The 23,130-nt window shown below is 40.9% G+C and overlaps 6 protein-coding genes across 6 annotated transcripts; 4 read left to right on the forward strand and 2 right to left on the reverse strand.

The window, feature by feature from the left end:
* Positions 1-898: 898 nt before the first annotated feature.
* INS49_004398 (uncharacterized protein) lies at positions 899-2,190 on the forward strand (the record flags this gene model as incomplete). The annotated part of the gene is made up of 4 exons (XM_043165187.1): positions 899-942; positions 1,047-1,572; positions 1,634-1,892; positions 1,967-2,190. The coding sequence occupies 4 exons, from the start codon at positions 899-901 to the stop codon at positions 2,188-2,190; spliced, it is 1,053 nt and encodes a 350-aa protein (XP_043017902.1).
* Positions 2,191-4,228: 2,038 nt separating this feature from the next.
* Positions 4,229-4,807, reverse strand: INS49_004399 (uncharacterized protein; the record flags this gene model as incomplete). Its single annotated transcript, XM_043165188.1, has 2 exons — positions 4,229-4,508; positions 4,683-4,807. 2 exons carry the CDS (start codon positions 4,805-4,807, stop codon positions 4,229-4,231), a joined length of 405 nt encoding a protein of 134 aa, XP_043017903.1.
* Positions 4,808-12,107: 7,300 nt separating this feature from the next.
* INS49_004400 (uncharacterized protein) lies at positions 12,108-13,485 on the forward strand (the record flags this gene model as incomplete). Its single annotated transcript, XM_043165189.1, has 2 exons — positions 12,108-12,156; positions 12,494-13,485. 2 exons carry the CDS (start codon positions 12,108-12,110, stop codon positions 13,483-13,485), a joined length of 1,041 nt encoding a protein of 346 aa, XP_043017904.1.
* A 1,544-nt stretch (positions 13,486-15,029) lies between these two features.
* On the forward strand, positions 15,030-17,124 carry INS49_004401 (uncharacterized protein; the record flags this gene model as incomplete). The annotated part of the gene is made up of 3 exons (XM_043165190.1): positions 15,030-15,053; positions 15,106-16,094; positions 17,100-17,124. 3 exons carry the CDS (start codon positions 15,030-15,032, stop codon positions 17,122-17,124), a joined length of 1,038 nt encoding a protein of 345 aa, XP_043017905.1.
* A 756-nt stretch (positions 17,125-17,880) lies between these two features.
* On the reverse strand, positions 17,881-19,554 carry INS49_004402 (uncharacterized protein; the record flags this gene model as incomplete). The annotated part of the gene is made up of 4 exons (XM_043165191.1): positions 17,881-18,329; positions 18,402-18,545; positions 18,616-19,179; positions 19,239-19,554. The coding sequence occupies 4 exons, from the start codon at positions 19,552-19,554 to the stop codon at positions 17,881-17,883; spliced, it is 1,473 nt and encodes a 490-aa protein (XP_043017906.1).
* Positions 19,555-21,468: 1,914 nt separating this feature from the next.
* Positions 21,469-22,217, forward strand: INS49_004403 (uncharacterized protein; the record flags this gene model as incomplete). The annotated part of the gene is made up of 3 exons (XM_043165192.1): positions 21,469-21,655; positions 21,741-21,868; positions 22,020-22,217. The coding sequence occupies 3 exons, from the start codon at positions 21,469-21,471 to the stop codon at positions 22,215-22,217; spliced, it is 513 nt and encodes a 170-aa protein (XP_043017907.1).
* Positions 22,218-23,130: the final 913 nt, after the last annotated feature.

Consider the following 23,130-nt stretch of genomic DNA (forward strand, 5'->3'; position numbering starts at 1 on the left):
TGACAAGAATCTTGAGCTGTCAGATCAGGAGCAAACTCAATTTGCAGCGAAGAAGGAAAGATAAATTTGAAGGAGGGCAAGCCGGCAACTTGATTCACTATGAGGGGTTTGCGACGATCACAAGCTCAGATCAAACAAACCCCGCCAATGACCAACACGCATGAAATACTGGGCCTCTGCGTATCACCAGCACAGGCGAGGCAGGTAAAGAATCCCGGGGTGTCTTACCAGGCGCGGCGCATGGATCCTACGCACCTCTCGGCCGGGGCAAGTACAACAAGTCGGGTAATAAGCACAGATCGGGGAAGCATGCCTGTGCGATGGGTCTGTTCCCAACGGTGGCACTTTCAATGTTCCGGGCCCAGACGCCACGCTCACATTTCAAGGAGGAGCGGCCGCCTCTTGGACTGCAGGACAAGCGAAGGGTGACGCTTCTTATTGGCTGGGAAAAGATCGTTTTTTTTTGTTCCACAGTCGGTATTGTAAATGGCCCCAACGGCCGCCTGAACCTTGCACGTGCATGAAGAACGAGCAGTCCCTCAACTCTTGCCGCTTGGCAAAGATACCTGGTTGTTTCCAATACGCCTGTACGCCTGTACGCCTGTGCACTTGCCCGGATATACGGGTGCCAGATACTGTAGTGCTTCTGATCTAGGCTGCATCAAGCTCTTTCGTGCTGGAGTTCTTCGCATTCGTGGTTGGGCCAGTTGGCACTAGGCTCTAGTCATCGCCAGGCAACAGTCACAAGGATTCATGCACAAATAGTGCCAACTGCATATTACTTCCTAAGTTATACAGCATTGAGTAGGCACTCGACTCTTTCGGGGCAATGTGGATGGCATCATTTTCCACTGGATGTGGGGCCTGTGTTCGAACCAACACGCAAAGATAAAGAAATATGGCTTGCGAGGGTGATGAATGGCGAACCAGTGCGTGTTGCGGGTAAGTAGTTGGGACTTCAACGCCCATCAGTATCTGATATCTACATTTGTAAGCTCAGAGTGTTGGAAGGGTTGGAAAAAGCCTTTGCTGACCGGCTTCTCTAGGCTCCTTTCACCCCCATCCAAATTCCTCAGCCTGATCCTAAACCACGGTCTCTCGGAACACTACGTGCTAGAAACTAGCCATGGTAAAAACACTATCATTATAGCCGGAGCCAACGGCTCGCTGGCCATCCCTACCGTCGACCATCTTCTCAAGACGTCGCCTACGTTGGTACTTACAGTTAGGGACGCCAGCGACAGCGATGTCAACACCACCACATTGCGTGGTGTAGTTGCCAGATACCCACAGGCTAAGGTGTCCATCAGGGAGCTCGACTTTGCCCGCCTCTCCGCTGTGCACGACTTCGCTCGTCATGTCGCGGCTGAGATCTCCGAGGGATCTCTCCCCCGGCTATCCAGCATCGTGTGGACCGCCTACCACTGGAATCTGGTCGGTCCGTTCCAGATGACCGAGGACGGCCACGAGAAGACGATACAAGTCACTTACCTTTCTCATGTCGCACTGATCCTTCGTTTGATCGGATGTTTCCGGCCCGAAGGTGGTCGCATCGTCCTGTTCTCAAGTGACGTCCACGAGCCGGGCAAGAACGGCTTCGAGAAAATACCACCTCTGATCCCAACCGACCCAGCCGAGCTGGAGCATATCGTCAAGCCCCGAGGATGATCCGGCTGTCGACGCCTTCGGCCACGGCCTCCATCGACACGCCAACGCCAAGCTCGCCTCCGTAATGTTCACACACGCCCTGAACCGCCGCTTGCAGCAGGACGACCAGCTGAAGAACATCACCGTCGTGGTCATGAACCCGGGACACCTGTCGGACTCGCGTGCCCTACGTGTAAACACGCCGCTCAAGCTGGTCATGCTCTCGGTGGTGCTGCGGCCCTTTCGTCCGCTACTGGCCATGGGCATGTGACTTTCAAGCCCCAGCCTGACTCAAAATGCTAACTCCCGTGCGAGACAGCGGACCCGACGGCACGCGCCGTTGCCCAATTCTCGGTGGATGTAGCCCATCTGGCGACCAATGAGGCACTTCCCGGGGTGCGAGGGTACTTGGAACTCCTTAAACCATACGATGGCTCCAAGGATAGCCAGGATGAAAAGACACGAGATGTTCTCTGGGCGAAGAGTGCCGAGTCGGTCGGCGTGACTGCGCAGGACACTGTGCTTGGGGCTTTATCTAGATAAAACGCGCCGTGGAAAGCCTTGGCTAGCAGATGTTGTAGATATACAAAAGTTTAAATTGTATTACGAAAGCTATGCCCATATGAACTATCCCGTTCAATCCTGCATCTTGTGTCTTTTCAGTACCTGTCCGTGTCGTGCTGATGGGTGAAGTCTTGGTAAAGTTGATGCTGGACATAAATGTTCGCGGGCATTTGGTCTTTTGGCCACGGCCCCTGCTGGAACCCTCCTCCACCATGAGGAAATACAACAGGTTTCTAAGCTTTGAGTAAGGAAGGACGACATGGTCATCGTACCGAGGCAGTCAGTCCTATGAACAGCAGAAACTCCTCGTTACCTGGACAAAGTCAGGCTGAGCGTTTCGATGATCGACTCTTGCTGCGCCGCAGGCCTACTGATGTCCCCGTCTCGCTTCACTACAACTTTATGATTGATAACTGGTTTCATGTACTAGATAAGTGCAAAGGATTAGGGGATTATTTAAGGCTGGTATTGATAGTGCTGGAAGTAAGGGAGGGGGCGTTAAAAGAGTCTGACGGTGATGTGAAACCTTCGGCGTGAGATGGGTTATTAATTAATAATGTGAGAAATTGATTTGTGCCAGTATACATAGCAAAGTTAATGAAGTTCAAATCGTGCAATTGCATGTACTTGGTAAGAACTTTTATAAATTACAGTAAATGGTATAGGTTATGTCTTGACAAACATGAATATTACTGATCCGCATGCTATAATACCTGTGTAATAAATATTTAATTAAGTTTAATTCCTTTATTTCTAACAAGTGTTAGCAAAGTATGAATGCAGTTATAGATATGTAAACCAGCCTTTGAGAGCACAAGGGCTATGCGGAAGCTGTTCGGGTTCTGAAGCGGCTTTGTATTAATCTTGCAGGGACTTGGATAAGCCAAATATGAAGGTGGAGTGTCTGAGAAGGCACTAAGATGCTCGAGGAACCTTTAAGAAGGATAGAATTGTGATTATAGATAAGTTATTGAAGAGGGAAAAGGGAGCAATGGTGGTACGATTTACTGCAGGAGATTGACGTTTAAGGTGGTATAAGCAGTTGTGAGCGGCGTTTGGATGAAGGACGGGGCATGGTCTCACGGCTTTTGATTTTCTGCGCAGTTAGATCAGCAGCCCCTTGATTGCCGGCCGGAATCTGAATTCTGTAAGTTGTCAGCCAGTTTAAGTTGAATTCATCGATGACCGGAGTATTTGGTACTGGCCGTGGGTTAAACGTAGGTCTCGTCACAGGAGACTCACTTCCCCGGACCGGGTTTCTCACCTCTACGTGTATTCAAACTTGATGTTTGGTTGATCTACTTCGATCCTCCGTTAAACTGGGCGCATCTTCCAGAGCCATGCCGCCTTTCTCTGTTCCACTTTGAGGAGATCTGTTCGGATGGTCGGCCATGTGTCTCCAAATGAAGTTAGCCGCCGCATTGCTGTGAGGTTGGTATGACCTGTGGAAAGAAAAGCTCCCGAAGCGTGTGGGTTGGTTGTTTGATGTCGGGACACGATCCTTTAAGTTGGTCCGATATTATCCATCGTATATGGCATCTAAGATGAGAAAGTGTGTTCTGTTCCGTGCAGCTTTAAGTTTGAGCCAAATTCAAGTCTCAAACAACATACTCCAGCACGACTTGCCCGTTCTTCTCATCTAAAAAGGGCTGATATTCAGTTACTTAAAGACCTTTTAAACATGGGGCCGACTTAGAGATTATTAATTGGCTGGTGCCATCCAGACGGGCAGATTATCATAAGCGACCAAGTTGACTTCTGGGAGTTAAAATCCTGCCGACAAGCCCTCTTTAATTTGAAAACGCTCTTGTATGGACAGCCAATGCTCGACCTCCTCCAGAAATAGATTTACGACGCCGATGTTTTCTTTAAAAAGCTGGTTGTTGAGTTGCACGGGCAGTACAAGGAGTCCAGAATCGACCTCGAGGCTAGAGGCTTTAAATCCAGGTATTTTATGGAATGGCAGAAGGCCATGGCGAACGATCTTACGACGGCGGAATTAAGGCAAAGATTTTTCCTAACTAACGTCGCACCCGCTCATCCGGAACACTATGCCCTGCCCGCAAACACAATGGGGATAATCGAAACCATCGGAGAGCATATCGCTCGCATATGCATCCACAATGACTTTAAAATTCTGGATTTTGTCCTTGTATATGCCGATGCCTCTTTTACAAACATACCCGTTATTGGCAGCTTGGATGATGGCATAGTTCTTTTCTACGTCCTCCATGAATTGCGAGACACGGAAGACGGATGCGACTTGATCTTGCGACTTCTCTTCCCGGCTGCAGCTCCTAGGGTCCTTTTCAACGAACATGCTCAGCATTTGGCAATTGAATTCAGGAGCTTTGTGATGGCGGCATTTGAGAAGTATCATCAGTTGTCCGACTGAGCCTGAATGCAAGCAGTGGTTCGTGAATGGCCCAAACAAGACCCTGGTTCAATCACATTGTAATGTCCAATGCTACTGCTCGTCCGGCCAGTCGTGCAGCACGGAGCGCGTGAAGTAGGCACGCGCACCCTTGACCGGCTGCGGCGTAAAGAAGTCATGCACCTGCAGCTCGACCCTCGAGTCCTTGCCGCCGACTCCCATGCCGGGTGCCTACAGTTGGGCCGCCAAAACTCTAACCCATATATACGCGTATCCACTACAAACACAAAACACGTCTTCGTAAAATTTGATCGCCATCGCAAAACGTCTCTCGATTAACAATTGTAACCTTGATGGGGAAAATCCCATTTTTCAAGGAGGTGAAGAAAAATTTGTAAGTAATTTTCATACATTTAGAGATGGTAGTTCTTCGAAATGCAATGGGCGCAATTAAGGCTGGGCAGAATTGCCGAGTACTCTAGTGGGCACAGGAGTTTTGGCGGCCCACTGTAAGTAGGCTCACCACTGTGATTTACAGCGATTTGAGACTCTTTCGGAGTAGCGGTGATTGAATCATGTCGCCGCGGTCGTTTGAATGAAGTCTTGGTTGTTGCAAGCTGCCCCTGAACTTCGTCACGTTCCCTGATCACTCCGTCGGCGTGAACTTGCTCCGCGTCGCGATTCGGCCGCTCGCGTGCACTGATGAAATCAGGGGCGAATCTGAACTAACAATCTGTACGCGAGCTGCAGTAGCAGTCACAACCACAACCCCTGGACTGGAGCCTAACAGATTTGAAATCGGGACAAGTACAAAGTCTGGGCCCTGTTGCTAAGCCATTGATAAGAACATCTCTGAGCTTCCGAAGGGAGGCCACGTCGGGTTGTCGGTCCCCAGGGCAAGCGATTTGTCTAGGAGCTGGACATTGAGGTGTGCCCGGCTCCGTGAGATGGAGTACGGAGTGGACCTTGGACCCTGGAGCGGATCGTCCCAAATACCAGCTATTGATCATGTTCACCAAGAACATAGGGTGTTTGCAAGGGCCAAGAAACTGACGAGGCATTAGGTTTTATTGATTCTCAGCAGAGGGGCTGGAGGCTCCTCTCTATGTTCTCTGATCAGCCCACCACAGTACCATCGGCCTTTTCTAGGACTGCGCCCCGAACATTGCTCCTTGTATGCCATGGCGACAGTATCGTTGCTGGTTCGAGTATCTCTAGAGTTAACGTGCTCGAAGCTCTGTTAATTTTTATCCAAACTGAGCCCAGCAACGCCGAGAGTTTTCAGCTTTCAACCCGATTTTCGTGTTGCGTTAATTTAAAGTATTATAGTTGTAGTGATATTTAAGTTTTTGATAAGATTTAAATCCAATCAATGGTGAATATACGTGGTTAAATAGTGCTATAATAAACTTATCGTAATTTTATAATAGCATAATAAATTTACAATAAATTTATTATAATATTCATTAAGAAATAAATAATATTATAGTAAATTCTTTAAGCATTAAGAATTATAAGTTAAAATTAACTCTTATAATAAGTTAAAGATAAAATAAAAAATAATAATATAATATAAGAGCTTTATTATAAAAATAATATAAAATTTAATAATTTAAAGTTTATTAAATTAAGCTATTAAAGATACGTTTAATTACTTAAATATAAAGAACTTTATAATATTTTTATTAAAGCTTAATAATTAAAATAATTAAATTTAAGATATAAAGTAATATAAATTTAAATTATATATTTATTAAAAACACCTTTCTTATTTTTTTTAAACATTTTAAATATTAAAAAATGAAAATATATAAAGAAACCCTTTATATAATAAAATACTTAATTGTAAATAATGATTAATAAAGAAATAAATAATAAATTATTTAAAAGAAAAAATAGAGTTTTTAAATAATAAATAATATAATTAATTATAATATAAAAATCTTTAATTAAAATCTTATTTAATATAAATAATTTAAAATAATACATAACGTGGTTTACTATTAAGTAATGAATATCACCTTATAGCGGATTTTCACCATATCTATTAACTTTAGCCAACCTTAACACCCACTTAATGCAAAGGAATTAATTTAATTAATTTAAAAGGGGTAATATAAGTATAATGTTAATTTAAATTAATTAACTTTTAATTAAAAATATATATTTAACATTAAATAATGTTAATTATATTATTAAAAATTAAATTTACTATAAATTATTAATATATATATATATATATATATATATTAATATTAATTAATATTATTAAGATTAAAAAAGTTATAATTTATTTAAAATTTAATTAATTAAAAGTTTTTATATTTATTTTATAAATTTTTATAATATGCATAGTTTTATTATAATCAACGTAGTTTACTAGTGAGTAGTAAATATTAATAAGTAACGGATTTTCGCAACTTTACTTAACTTTAATTAATATTAATATTATCTTATGGCTAATAAATAAATAAAAAGTTAGCATTAATTAATATTAATTGCTTTTAATTTCTTATTTTTAATTAATTTAATCAATTTAAAGTAATTAATATAAATATAATATAGGTTTAAAATAGGCAACTTTTAATGGAAAACCTATATTTTACATTAAATAATGCTAATTACATTATTAAAAACTCGGTTTATTGCGGATTATTAAAATATTTATATTTATATTATTTAGTATTAATTAAGCTAAATTTATTATAATATAATTAGAATTTAATTAACTTAACCCTTTTTTATTTTTTTATAAGTTCTTGCATTATGCTTAGTTTTATTATAATTACCATATTATTATTTAATTAATTTATTGCGGATTGCTTTCTTAGCATTATTACTTATTTTATTAATTAGCCGCTTCTTTTGTTATTTTTTTTAAATAAAAGCTTAAGATTCCTTAATAATAAATGCTTTTTTTAAGCTATACTTAAGTTTTTTTAACCTTTTAGCATTTAATAAGTATTATATTAGCATTCTTAAGAATATAAATTTAACTTTTTAAAATAATAAGTTTATATATTATTATTAATATACTTTTTATTATTTAATTAATAGCCTTTATAATTAATATAAGGAAGCTTTTTTAATAAATAAAGATCTTACGTTTAATAAAGCTTAACTACTTAATAATTTATTAAATATTAAATAATATTTAAGATTTTTTATGCTAAGGAGAGATAAGAAGGGTTTATATAGGAGTTTATAAGTATATATTAAGCTTAAAAATAATACAATTTAGGTTTTAAAGTAAGATTTTATCCTTTTTAAACACTATTTTAATATTATTCTTTATAAAGATTTTATTATAAGCTATTATAAATATAAAAAAGGATTAAATTTAATAATATAATTAATAAATGCTTAAATAAAAAGGTTAATTTAATTATTATATATATATTTTAAAGATAAGTATAATATAATATTTAATAGCTAAAGTAAATATAAAGAATATAATAATATATTAATAAAAATAATATTATTATTTTTATAATATTAATTAAACTTAGCTAATATATAATTTTTATAATTATTTAATATTAATATTTAATAAATACCCTTTATATATTACTTAATATATTTATTAAAATATTAAATTTATTTTAAATTAATTTTATTATTTATTTATTTATTTAAAGTAAATTTAATAACTTAATTATTTAAGAAATTTAATTTTATAGCTTAGTTTATAAGGTAATAAATGCTTTAAATAATTATAAATAATAAGATATATTAGCTATATATTTAATAATTATAGCTTATTTTTAATTATTAAGTTAAATTAATTTAGCCTTTTTATGCTTATTAATATAATAATTATATTTATTATAAAGTTAATTTTATTAAAGTTATAAAGATTATTATTTATAATTTTATATTTAGTTATTATATTATAAAGCAGCTTAAATTAATTTTTAATAATGTTTAAAGTTTTATAAAGGGCATTTTAATAATTATAAAAATAATTAAACTTAATTTTAAAAATAAATTATAAGTTTATAAAGCATTAAGCTTAATGCTTATTAATAAGTTTAGCATTATATAATATTAATAAGAGATTAATTATATTTTTTATATTAAAAAGTTATAAAGGGAATTCTTAAATATTTTACTTAATAATATATTAAATAAATATTTACTTTTTAATTTAATTAAATATATATATATTAATGTATAATTTTTTATAAAAGTATTATTAATTTATTTTATAATAAAGTATAATTTTAAGGATATAAAAAATCTTAATAGCTTAAGTTATAAATAAGGGTTTTATATTATATTTTTTTTTTAAATTTTTAAATTACTTAAATAGCTAAAAAGATTTTATTTTCTTTAAATAAAGGATATATTAATAATTATTAATTTTTAATATATTAAATATTTAAGTAGGTGGATTAAAGTAAAATTAATATAAAAAACTTAAATATAATTATTATTAAAATAAAACCCTTTTATTAATAAAAGTTAATTATTTTAAATTTAAATATAATTATTTTTAATTACTTTAAATTAATTAAATTAATTAAAAATAAGGAATTAAAAGCAGTTAGCATTAATTAATGCTAACTTTTTATTTATTTATTAGCTTTAAGGTAGTGTTAATATTAATTAAAATTAGGTATAGTTATGAAAATTTATTACTTATTAATATCCGCTACTTATTAATAAATTATATTATTATATTATTATTTAATTAATTTATTATTAACCGCCTTTTTAATATTATTACTTATTTTATTAATTAGCTACTTTTTCTTTTTTATTTCTTAAATAAAAGCTTAAAATTCCATAATTATAAGTATTTTTTTAAGTTATACTTAAGTTTTTTTAACCCTTTAGCATTTAATAAGTATTATATTAGTATTTTAAAGTATATAAATTTACTAACTTATTATAATAAATAAGTACGTTATTATTTATATACTCTTTGCTAATTAATTAATAGCGTTTATAATTAATATAAGAAAGCTTGCTTATTAAATATTTTATTAAGTATTAAATAATATTTAAAACTTTTATTTTTAAGGAAAAATAAGGAGGGATTATATTAAAGTTTATAAATAAATATTAATCTTAAAAATTATAAAGTTAAGGTTTTATGAAAAGGTTTTAGCTCCTTTAAATATAAATTATATGTTTTTTTATAAAAGTTTTATTATAAGATATCTTAAATATAAAAAAGAACTTAAACTTAATAATATAATTAATTAAGGCTTAAATAAAGAAGTTAATTTTATTATTATATATATGCTTTAAAAGTAAATATAATGTAATATTTAATAATTAAAGTAAATAAAAAAAAATGCAATAATATATTAATAAAAATAATATTATTATTCTTATAATATTAATTAAACTTAGTTAATATATAGCTTTTATAGTTATTTAATATTAATATTTATTATATACCCTTTATTTACATTTTTATATATTTATTAAGTTATTAAATTCATTTTAAATTAACTTTATTATTTATTTCTTTAAAGTAAATTTAATTACTTAATCTTTTGAAAAATTTAACTTTATAACTTAATTTATAAAATAATAAGCTCTTTAAATAATTATAAATAATAAAATATATTAACTTATTATATTAATATATTTAATAATTATTACTTATTTTTAATTATTAAATTAAATTAATTTAACTTTTTTATATTTATTAATATATATAATTATTATTAATATAATTACTTATTAATAAATAATAATAAAAAGGCTTAAATTTTCAATATTTATAAGCTTAAGGAAGTATATTAAATTTAATTAATAATAAATATATTATAATTAAATAATATTATAAATAATTTATAATAAATATATTATAAATTTATTAAGAAATAAATAAAAGAATAAATATATATATTAATTAAAATAAATAACGTATTAAGTATAAACCCTTTTTTATTTTAACCTTAATATATAATTAATGGCTTACCATTAAATTAATATAATATAATATTAAGTTACCTTTAAAAATAAACTTATTATTACCGTTATTATAAGCAGCTTTTTTTTATATTTTTTAAGGCATAAATCGCTTAATTATACTTAATTATATTTAATTACGTAATATTTTAATATTAATTAAATTTATATAAATCATAATATTATCTTAAATATCCTTGCCGCTATTATTATTAATAATGTTTTTAATAACTAATTATAATTATTTTATTATTACGCCTTAACATTAAAGTAACTTTAAACCTATGTTATTATTATAATATTAAGAATAATAAAATTTAAGCAATTAAATATCATTTAATGCTAAATTAATTAATTTCATATAGCATTAATATAAGGTAATTATATTAAATTTAGTAATAATAGCGGCTTTATAAGGCATTAATGGTTGCAGTTATAGAGCGTGGTATAATAACGTTAAGGGAGGTTATATAATTATAAGTGGTTTATGCTTAATGCGCCATCCGTTTTAACCGGTGCAAATATCCGTTTTTATAATTAATATTATAATAAATATCTTAAATATTAAGATTTATAAGTTAAAACTAACCTTATAATAAGTTAAAGTTAAAAAAAGAATAATTAAAAAATTATTACGTTAATAATTAATAATAATTATATAATATAAGGGTTTTATTATAAAAATAACATAAAATTTAAAAAGTTATCTTAAGAACGGCGTTGCACCGGCGCATTAATATAGGGGACTTTCTTCTTAAGTGCAGCATTTATCTTAACTTATTAAGGAAAAAGTTTTTTTTATTAATATTACATTAATATATTAATAAATTAATAATATAATTATAATACATAATTATAATTTTAATATCCTTTTTTATATATATTTTATATAAATTATATATTATTAATATATAATTACTTTTAATATTTTTTAATTTAATATTAACCATTAATATAAGGGGTAAAAATCTTTATTATTTTTAACTTTATTATTAATTTACTTTTTATTAAATTAATTATTTATTATAAAATAATTTAAAAAATTATAAAAATATTTAAAAATGAAAATAAAGTTAAAGTTAATAAAATTTAAATTAAGGCTTAATATAAAATTATAATAATATTAGCTAATATAAAGTTAATGTAAATATAATTTAAAGCCTTAATATAACTTTTTTTAATAATATTATAATAGCCTTTTGTTAACATTTTGCTAAAATTATGAAATTTTAATTAAATGTTAAAATATAAGTGCATTGCGTGACTCAGTCAGAAACCCCCCTCCCCCCTGGTAGGAAGTTCCTCGTGACCTGAACCGGGATTTCCGTGATGGAATCCACACCATTTAAAGTCTCCGGTATTTCAGTATGGCAAAATGCAACCCAGCAGTAACCTCGGGAGCGTCGGGTGGCAGATCTTCCCGGTAAACTTGGTGGAGACGAAAACCTGCCATCGCTAATTCCGGTAGCATGATTTGCTCCACCGTCCTGTCTCAGGGGTCGACGACGTCGAGAATGCCTTTCTATATTAAAGCATGCAAAGCTGCCCTGTCTGGAATTCAAGCGCCACCACCCTTGTGAACATTCATTCCAAAATGGCATCTACACCCTTCAAAGTCATCATCATCGGCGGCGGGCCGAGCGGTATCACGGCCGCGCATGTTCTGGAACGCGCTGGGATCGAATTCGTTGTCCTTGAGCGAAGAGACAACATAATTGATGATGTTGGTGCCAGCCTGGTTCTCAGCCCCGGATCTTTGCGTGTATTTCATCAGCTTGGCCTTCTCGACCGGCTGATGGAGATTGGCAACACTATGTCAACCGCCAAGGGATTCACTGCCGACGGCCACAATTTCAAACGTTTTTCGGTTGAAAATTTTTTGATGAAGAGGCAGGTCATGTATCGAACGTACTTTGCGGTACTTTTGGCTGACACTTAGTGGTTCTAGGCATGGCGCGGGATTGACAACGTTCCACCGAGCCCATCTGATAAAGGCTCTCTACGACAGCCTCTCCGAATCAGCGAAGGCGCGTTACCACACCGGGAAAAAGCTCAAAGATATCGAGACAACTGATGCAGGAATCACCGTGACCTGCGAAGACGGCTCGAAGTTTTCCGGAAACATGGTCATCGGTGCTGACGGCGTTCACTCTGCAACCCGACGGCAGATGCGAAAGCTCGCTCTCGCCGAAGACCCTGATCGCGAGTGGGACCCCATCAACCCTTACCAGACAGAGTACCAATGTTTGTGGGCGTCTTTCCCACGACCTAGTGCAGCTGGTGAAGCTTTCGAGACGCAAGGCACAGATCGTTCCATCATGTACCTCACCGGCAAAGAAAGGGGGTGGATCTTCCTCTACGAAAAATTGACTGAGCCGCAAACTGAGAGGATCTCGTTCACTCCCAAACAGCTGGAGGAGTTCGCTGAGCGTTTTGCAGACTGGCCAGTTAGAGAGGGGCTCACGGTTAAGGACGTCTTCCGAGAGCGATACAGTGCAGGTGGGGCTGGCCTTGAGGAGGGCATATGTTCCAACTGGAGCTGGGGCGGAAGAATCGTGCTCGTGGGCGATGCCGTGCACAAGTTCACACCTAATGCCGGCCTAGGTTTTAACAACGGTGTGCAGGATATTGTTGCGGTCTGCAACAAGCTGCGGAAGCTGGTTGCGAACGACAGCAGGCCCTCATCTGACAATCTGCAGAAGCTATTCGATGATTATCGAGAGGAGAGACATGAGCCCCTGGAGAAGGACTTGAAGGCCTCTGCTCAGTTGACGAGGATGCAAGCCTGGGCGTCGGTTTCGCACTGGTTGCTGGCGAGATATGCAATGGCGTTCTCGTTCGTGCAGAGGATCTTCTTCTCGTTCACTATGTCGCCGTCCATCCAGATAGCCAAGGTGCTGGACTTTGTACCGGCGAAGGAGGCTTTCGAGGGCGAATGCAGGTGGCTGTACCCCATGCCGAGCGAGGAGTAGAAGCGAGAGGAATGGCCCCATTAACTAGAGCAGATCAAGATAATAATTCCCAAATAATTCAAGCCTCAGATTGTGACTGCAGAAAATGCAGGCAGCGACTCGACCTCTGGTGACCCCAATCGCGTCTCGCGCTCGGCCTTCATTGAGTGCTACCCATACGACACTCTCGTAGCAGTGGCATGGATCCCCCGATGAGGTGATCTATAAGCGGCGGTGCGCTGACCTGCTCTCAGACTCCTGCAGATGTTTCGCGGCACAGGGAACAGGGAGTACCAGATTGCGTTCCGTCCGGTACGTTGAAAGACCTCGTGAGATGACGGACAGCTCCACCTGAAATAATTAAGCTTAATGGGGCCGTTGGGGAAAATTCAATTTGCCAGGCTAGTCAAGGTGTGGGTTACTCCCGGTGTCATCGGTTTAATGAGCTGGCCCTCGGATTCGGTATCTCAATCGGTCCCGGGCACTCCGGCGGGACGTCGGACCCTCCGTCGGTGCAAATGCATCCTTCCGGCGAATTCATGGTTACTCAGGCGGCCAACCTGTGCAACAGGAGTAAATAGGGGGCTCATTGTGAGAGTATTTAATATACACAAATCAATTTGGTCACCTACGCTGTATATCACGCATAAAAAAAAAAAGAAAGAGAAAGAGGAAGAGGAAGAGGAAGAGGAAGAGGAAGAGGGGGGGGGGGGGGGCGGATAAGTATTAATATTATAGTTTTTCTAATAAGTTTTCCAAACAAAGTCGGATCAATATTATATTCCAGAATGACTTGTCCTAGAATCTTGACTTGTCTCAGCACAACCCGGCATGCGACACATTTGTAAAACTACACATGACCCGGGCATCACCTGCAATCTGCATCGCACTCGACGCACTGCACTCGCTGACGACATCGAGAAGCAATCTCTAGTTCTCTATTGACGACAAGGGCAACACACACACCCAGCCCCCTTGCAGAAGATGGTGGGAACTGTCATAACCATTCTTGCCGGCGCCGTCGTGCTGCTGTACCTCGCATATCATCGTGCGCTGCCGAAACCTTTACCTGGTATACCTTATCTCAAAGGTTCAGGTGTCGATTGAAACACGCCAGTTCTAGGGGCTTAAGCTTCCTTACTAATTATAATGGCTAAGATAAGGTATACCGTACAACACCGAGGCGGTGCATTCCTTGCTCGGGGATGCAGCAGCAATCAAGAAATTACAGGAACAGGGTGGAAGACCTCGTGCTTGGTTCGGCGAGCAGAATGCCAAACACAAGAGCCCTCTTGTCCAAGTTTTTGTAGCTCCATTATCGAAGCCAATGCTGCTGTTGTCCGACTTCTGTGGAAAAAGCGAACGCTTAATCCGTCAGCGGATCAAGCCTTATATCCTTTAACAACTTCCGGGAGGGGCAGGACATTCTACTACGAAGAAGCAAAGAATTCGATCATGGCCCACGCAATCTTGCTGTGTTTTCCGGTGTGCTGGCAAACCATCACATTGGGATGCGGACATCAGACCCCCGATTCCGGGCCAACAGAGAATTGATAAAGGATCTCATGACACCCGTTTTCCTTCACACTGTAGGTCATACAGGAGCAGGACCAGGGAAACTAAGTACTGACTGACGTCTAGGTATCCGCTCCTGAAATACGCCACAATACCCTTGATTTTATCGATATCTGGCGGCTCAAAGCACAGAAAGCGAACGGCCGTCCCTTCCGAGCAGACGAGGACATCAATATAGTGACTTTCGACATAGTCAAGGCGGTTGCTTTTGGAGAAGGAGACGCCCAGAGCATGACCCAACTTCATATGGGAATCGTGCAAGAAACCGAAGGTGGAGGGATAGACGACATGGATACAATTTTTAAGTTTCCCGCCTACCCTCCCAACGACATCCTTGTCTCGCACAACTTGCACCAAGAAGCCGTTGGTGCCTCCCTCACGTCACCTTCCCCTTCGCTATACCACAAGAGCAACAATCGCAGATTCAAGATGCAAGAGGCGTACGGTACACGACATCGGATGGTTCAGCAGCAGATCAAATTAGCTGTTAAGCGTCTGGAAGGAGGGGACACGGTCAAATCCGCTTTGGACTACACGATCAAGCGTGAGGTGAACGCTGCCACCAAGACCGGTCGGCAACCCGTTCTAGACTCACCATATATGCAAGATGAGCTGTACGGATACATTGGCGCTGGACACGAGACAACGTCGACGTCTTTCCAGTGGGCCGTCAAGCATCTATCTGGCCATCCTCGGATCCAACAAAAGCTCAGACAGTCGTTGCGTGCCGCTTACGTCGATGCTGCGGCGCAACATCGGCAACCCACGGTCACAGAAATTACCAAGATCCAAGTGCCATACCTGGACGCCGTGATAGACGAGTCCCTACGCCTTTCAGGGCCAATCACTGCTGTCGTTCGACAGGCACAAGTGGAGACAACAATCTTGGGCCACCGGGCGCCCAAGGGCGTTGAGGTTTTAATCCCCTTGCGTGGTCCGAGCATAACACAAGCACCATTCACCATTGATGAGTCGCTCAGGAGTGAGAGCTCTCGGTCTCACAGTCACATCCATGGCTCCTGGAATGATGACCCCGAGGCCTTCATCCCGGAAAGGTGGGTGAAGTACGAGGGAGACACTGCCGCGTTTGATTCCTGTTCTTCGGCGTCTGCCTGCCATAGAATTCGGTTGTGCTCCTCCACGAAAGTCTCATCCACAAGAATATATCACTGGACGGTGATAAAGAGCTTACCTTTACGAAATGTTCGCGGCATTAAAACTGGTAGAAAGTGGCAAGTCTCACGGCGTCTGTAGTGTGTAGACTGATGCGTAATCACAGCGTTTCGCCAAACGGGCCTTCAATTCCCCGCGCTGGCTTAGCTAAGTAAAATGGGCAGCCCATGGCAGTTGAAACCGGCCCACCCCTACCCATCCCATGTAAACAAGGATTTTATTAATATATTCTGTATGCTGAAATAGCTGGAAATCACCCAATGTCGCATGGTCTACCTTTACTGTTGTATCAATTGCGGAAAAAGGATAAGGGTAATGTTACCGTGGCAAAGGCGGCGTGACTCTCCAAGCCCTTGACGGTATTCTGGGTGAAGGAAGTTGTGCCAACATCCAGGTTTCCCACTTTGAGGTACTGATTCTGGGATTATAGAGATATGTTCATTGTACAGTTAAATCCATACATCTGGACGGCCGATCACACCCTTCACAAGATTATGCCAAGCCAAGGGTTGTGCGATAGATCATCGAAGTGGACACAGGGTTGTCCGGTTGCGGCCCAGGAGCTTCCAAAGAAAAAAATCAAAAAGAGAATGCGAGTACAGGCCGAGGAGACGACACAATAGTGGCTGGAACTCAAAGTGTCTGTAAGCCCGTATCATAGCACTACTATGGTCACTACACGCCCACGGTTTGTGCTAGCGGTATACAGCCGTGTTACCCTTACACCACAAGGACTTCACATTCACACATGGAAATCATTTAAAGACTATATCTACCAGACTAATTAAAGGACGGAGTTATATCGCAAGGCCAATGTAACTTATCTTTGGCGGGTAGACAGCGGTGGCATGATGGACTTCGCCCCGGCCCCACGCTAACTGCTCTAGTTCTAAGTGGTGCGTGTCCAACTAGTCCTAGACTAGTAACACCCAACCCCAAACTCGCGATTATGTAGTCTTCACCCGAACAGGATAAGATACAGTGTCGATAACTGAGAGCAATCGCTGAGATTTGTTTGTTGATCACATCTCACGTGATGAACTAACGCGCTCAAATTCAGCGACGCGACTCCTTCAGCTTCACTCTGCTTTCTTCTTCCCAATACATCACCAGAACACATCACCAGAACAAATCATCAGAACACATAAGACATCTTTAAAATGGTAAGCCGAACCCTCCCCATCGATATCAATGGACGCACAGTGGCCATAGTCAACATTCAGCACGACTACGATCAAGCGCTTAAGGCGGCTCAAGCGGCCGCATCTCATACCTCAACCCCCGACGATATCCAACTCTGCATATGAAGTAACAACAGCCACAACGATTCCAATAATCGCAGCGGTGTTGCTATAGCATAACAATACCAATGGTTACCACAAGAATGAACCACTAAGCGGAAATCAATGGATCCCCCAAGCGGGAATATGTTTGAACAAGCATGGCCGTGTGGCTATGCCATCGGCCCCCTCGCTATGGAAGGCATAGGAGTACCCGAATCGCTTCATGCAGCCAATAACCAGACAAAGCAACACAACAGTCAATTAAAAACGCATTCTCGCAGCGTTCATATGAGGATTTCAACTGATTGCCAGCCTATTCTCCTACACCTCGCAAAAATTCCATGTCTTGATTCTCCACTTGTACAATGGAGTCTTCTTGTTCGCATCAAATGTTTAGTCTGGTCTGCGTAGATACTGGCTTTGCGTGGACCTTCAGCGGGTTCTTGATCCACAGGGCAAACGACTTCTGCGCGTCCCAGCTGCGGCTCTCATCGCAGAGATCGAAATCAAACTTGAATATGAGTGTGGCCAGAATGAGTCTCATCTCGTGCATGGCCATATTCTGCCCAAGGCAATTTCGGGGCCCAAACCCGAAGGGTTGATGAGCATCCAGGGCGTCTCCCGCGTACACGGGATCGGACTTTAGCCAGCGCTCTGGTGTGAATGTAGCGGCGTTCTTGAAGTTGGCCTCGGACTGATATGTTGACCAGTGGTGAACTGATACGCGTGTCTCCGGTGGAACCCACTTGCCGAGGATGACTTGTCCCCCTTCCATTACCACTCGTGGGCTACCTATTGGAACAGGGGGATATACGCGAAGTGCTTCCTTGAGACCTATTGGCTACGATCAGTAAAGTATTTTGAACGGTTGTGATATACTACATCCGAGCCTTGGATTGCACTTACAAGCATTCATGTATTTCAACTCGGCAAGATTCTCAAAGGTCAGGTCGTCGAGCTTAGTAAAGTTTCCCCGGATCTCATCGACTAGAGCCCTCATCTTCTCGGGGTGCGTAAGTAGATTATAGATACAACCACTCAACAATGTAGCTATTAGAAAAAGGGTCAGATCCAGAATCTCATTGCTCTTGGCTCGCCAAGTTCAAATTTCTGCACTCACCCGTTGTCTCCGAGCCAGCGAGCATGAACAGCTCAGAGTTGGAGTGCATCTCCTCCAGAGTCAACTCCTTCCCCTCTTTGGCTGACAACACAAGGTTCCAGACATCAGGCTGGGTGGAACCATCTTGTAGACGGCGGTTGACACGCTCCTCCGAATGCCTGCAATGTGTCACCCGCTGCTCTGTGACAGACTTCGGCTCGAATCGGGTGAAGATGGCGTTCAGAATGGGGTAGTAGTTGATAATAGAAGCAATGGGAAGCATCTTGAGAGACTCGAAGATCGATTTGACCCATGGACTGTACTCGTTCTTAGCCAGCAGTCCAAGGGGCTCCCCGAAGCAGAGCTCTGCCATGACATCGAATGTTGCGAAGTTAAGCAGCTGGGTCATCTCCACAGGCTTTTTGCCGTCTTCACCAACTTCTGATATCTTGTACACCAAGAGATCCACGTATTTCCGAAAAAGAGGTTCCTGCTGCTTCAATGCACGTTCGGAGAAGGCCGGTGAGAATAAGTGGCGTACTCGCGCGTGGTTCTGAGTATTCGCGGTGAGCATGCTGGGGACACCTACGTCGCAACATTAGTGTGAGGTAGGTCGAGGATATTCAAGATACCATTGGGCTCACCATTGACAGGCTGAACCGAGAATTCTTGCGCCTTCTCAGTCACCTTCGGTCCGTGGATATCATGCCAAGCTTGCCCGGCCGCGAAGCTCAGATCCGTGGGCCCAAAGCGAAGGACCGGTCCATATTGGTCGTGAAGCTTCTTCATCCATTGGACGTCATCGCCCGAGAGTGTTACGAGCCAGTATGGTATGCGAGTGATCGCACAGATCTTTGGACCGGGTACGTCAGCCAAGGGGTGAAATGTGACGGCATAGATGGCATTGGCGAGTAGGTAGGCGCCTAACAAGCCAAGCACGGCAAGGACGGTGGTCAACATGTTATTGAGGCACTGCACAAGCGACACTACAGTGACGACGACGGGGAGTGTCTCGAGTAGAGATGCAGAGTCGTCCACTTGGGTAAAGCGAAGCGCGTGTCTGAGTGTGAGAAAGGAGAGTTGTGCTTGAAAAAGAGATGAAAAACTACCGACTCCTGAGTGGTCAGTCGGTAAGCCAGCCGTGGCGGTCGAGCATCGCCATAGTGTTGGGAAATGTGCAGTGGAGCAGCGCTACCTAGCCAGATTGCTAGGTAACAGGAGGAATCGTCTTACGAACACCTCAACCCCACCGGGGCATTCCTCCCTACCCCACAACGACCCGATGGGCTTTCGTGGTGGAACTGCCAGACTGCCCAAGGTAACGTGGCCTGCATGGGGTTGAAACCATATCCTTGTGCTGCTGTCAAATCAAGCTACCGACAAGGCCAAACGATTTATTAGGGTTCACACCTCCAGGGCAGTCTGATATCTGCGCAGATCCAACGCATCGCCATGATTTCTATTCACTAGGCGAAGACAAAAGCTCCAAGAAAGCCATGCAAGCGCTCGCTGTTGGCGCATCGATGCTAGTTAGACACTTGGCCATCATACACTAGTCGCGGGGCGGGCTCCTTGTGCGTGGCGTTCACGAGTCAACAACGGAAAGCTAGCGAGCCATCCGGTATGGAGACGACACCCTCGCTTGTCGATATGATTGACCCACGGGCCGTCTCAGCCGGGGAAGTTTATTAGTTGCTGGATCGACGAACGCTCCGGGATGTGCCTGACTCGAAGGGACTTGTCTGAATTTGGAACCACCACTAAAGTGCCATGGATATTTTACACGAGGCTTGGGCTGTGGGGACATTTCCAAAAAACCTTGTACCCTTGCCCAAGATGACCAGTTGGGACAAGGGGGAGAGGGTAATTCAGAACCAACTGAAAAGGAAGGGGGCAGGGAAGCAGATCTAAAGGGCAGTGAGATATATTGCCACATGCACTGGTTGACAAAATCAGGTACAATAACCTGATTTTTCGTCTTCGACAAGTCCCTCCGTTCTCCCTATTAATATTGGCATATCAGCACCCGACAAACGTCAACATCCTCGGAGTTGTCTCCTGGCTGCGCCAGAGGCAGACATCTCCCGGGTCGAATTCCGGGAGACCTAACGTCAGAATGGCAGCTTCTATGTCTGGCGAGCAGATACAGGCTCTAGTCAACGAGCTCGAACCGCTCAACCCAACTGGCCTCGGTCGCGCCGTTGAGGTTGTTGCCATTTTACTGGGTGTTGTCTGTGTCCTCGTCGTGTCTTTTCGAGTCTATGTTCGAGCTGGCTTATCAGGAGCATCGACGAGAATATGGGGTGTTGAAGACTACCTGGCCGTGGTTGGAACTGTAAGTTTTCCTGCGAGGTTTGGTCAAGTCGTCGGACATCCATCGGTCTATATTGCTGATGAGATGTCAATGGTAACTGACCACGTGTGCAATAGCTTCCATTCCTGCCATCCGTCGTCTTCGCTGTATATGCGGCTCGCTATGGCGTCGGGTCACACGATGTCGACCTCCCATCTCAGCTCTATCTGATTCGCGCAACCGAATACGAGATCTACTGGGAGGTTCTATATTTCATTTCTTCCACGATCATCAAATGTGCAATTGGCTTTACCTGCATTCGACTGGACTGGCGAAACGGATAGTTGTCCCAATATCCATCAACATGACCATCATGGTTGTCGTCGCAATACTCGCCTTAGTATTCGTGTTCGTTAATTGCACGCCTCTTGCGGCGACTTGGAATCCGTCACTGTCAGTTCGCGTCTCCTCAAGTATCATCCGCTGAACGAAGCTTTCAACTAACACTCCCTACCACCAGAGGAACGTGCCAAAAAACTATCAGCCTGCAGACAGTCAGTTACATTGTCTCTGCAATCCAAATGGCAACCGACTGGGTATGCGCTGCCATTCCATTCATCATAGTTGCTGGACTACAGATGTCGCGTCGCAAGAAAGTATCCGTCATCTGCATTCTGGGCCTTGGAATATTCGCAAGCGTTGCGACGTGCGTCCGCATGCCGTATTTGAAGTATTACGACACTGAAAAGTACCCGACTGAGATAGCATGTAAGTGTGACAACCACAGCTCAGTCATGATACTGTTGGGTCTTCAGCGCTGATCAAGACGACACAATTTGAGATCACCTTGGAGTCGTCAACATCACATCGAACATTGAGTGCGGCCTTGGTATAATTGGGTGTTCCCTTCCACCTCTGCGCAAGCTGTTCAAGTTCTACTACGGTTCTTCACAAGACGGCAATTACAAATATCCCGAAGAGGTCAGTCAACCAACTTATTTTCTCTCCACAAACTCGTCACGATTATCGGTCCCGCCGGGGGGGGGGGGCAAATAAGTTGGGATGGGACGGAATTCATCTGAGAATTCAATGATCGCATTTTCCAAGACTTTATACTGACTTCTCATGGCAGAGCGAGAACGTTCTCGGAGGCTCTGGCCCGGGTATCAAATTGAGTTCGATGAGCGGGCACAACCAGGGCTACCACGCGTCGGCTAAACGTACTAACTCGGTTGCCCCGGGGATGGAGGTGGATGACGACGACTCGAGTCGTAAGGGTATCATGCGGAAGACCGAGGTTCACGTTAGCTCATCCTCCTTCCGTGCCTGAGGGCCGAAGTGAGCGTTGCCAGTGGGATACCAGACATGTAGGATTTACTCCAAGGGACATTATCTAGCATCGTTCTTTAGATGCCAAAAATAATAATGGGACGGAACAAAGACCATGACTTGCTGTATCAAGACTCTTCGTCAATGTGATTGCAAAGTGCCTCGGCATCGTGAGTAGGTCCGATGGACGGAGCGTGAAAATAACCTAGTATTCGTGTACATGGCTTTGAGGACGCATGTCACGCCGCAGGCCGCAAAGGTAAATTTTCCACGTTATCATGGACCCCATCTCATTGCCAAGTCGCAGGTGGTTTTAGTTTCTTATTTACCTTGTACGAATTGCCGATAAAGCGAGAAACAGGAGACGGAGCCTTCTCACTCCTTCTTGGCAAACCGCCGTTGAAACAAAGTGGTCTCCATCTTCCGACACGCCTCGTCCCAGTTGGTTGTCCATGCTCGGTAATATGGTTGATATCCCAAAGCCGCGGCTAGATACCTCCCCATACCGATGCCTAGCACATGGTAGGAAATCTGCTTCCCAAAAGGAATCCACCTTGGCAGAGAAAGATAAGATCCACCCGCATCGAACATCTACAGATGCAGTCAGTCAGCCTCATATCTGAAGAAGAAACTTGATGATGCCATTTGGTGCTTACAATTAGGATTTGAAGAAGACTGAGACTTCCGCCATGGATGATGAATTCCTCCTGGTATGAATACCAGTTCTCGTAGAAAATATAGTCTAGCTTAAATACCTGATCCGAATAAGCTAGAGAGTGTGCAAACAGTGCGTCTCCCTGAAGGGCCGTCCGTTGGGGGTGTCGGCAGAAGTCGGTGGCGCGTCCACGGCTCGATACAGACTTCACCATCTTCTGGCGTCAACACAAATTCCTGGCCCTCAACTTCATAACACA

Source organism: Diaporthe citri, assembly GCF_014595645.1.
Source record: "Diaporthe citri strain NFHF-8-4 chromosome Unknown scaffold_12, whole genome shotgun sequence".
Lineage (NCBI taxonomy): Eukaryota > Fungi > Ascomycota > Sordariomycetes > Diaporthales > Diaporthaceae > Diaporthe > Diaporthe citri.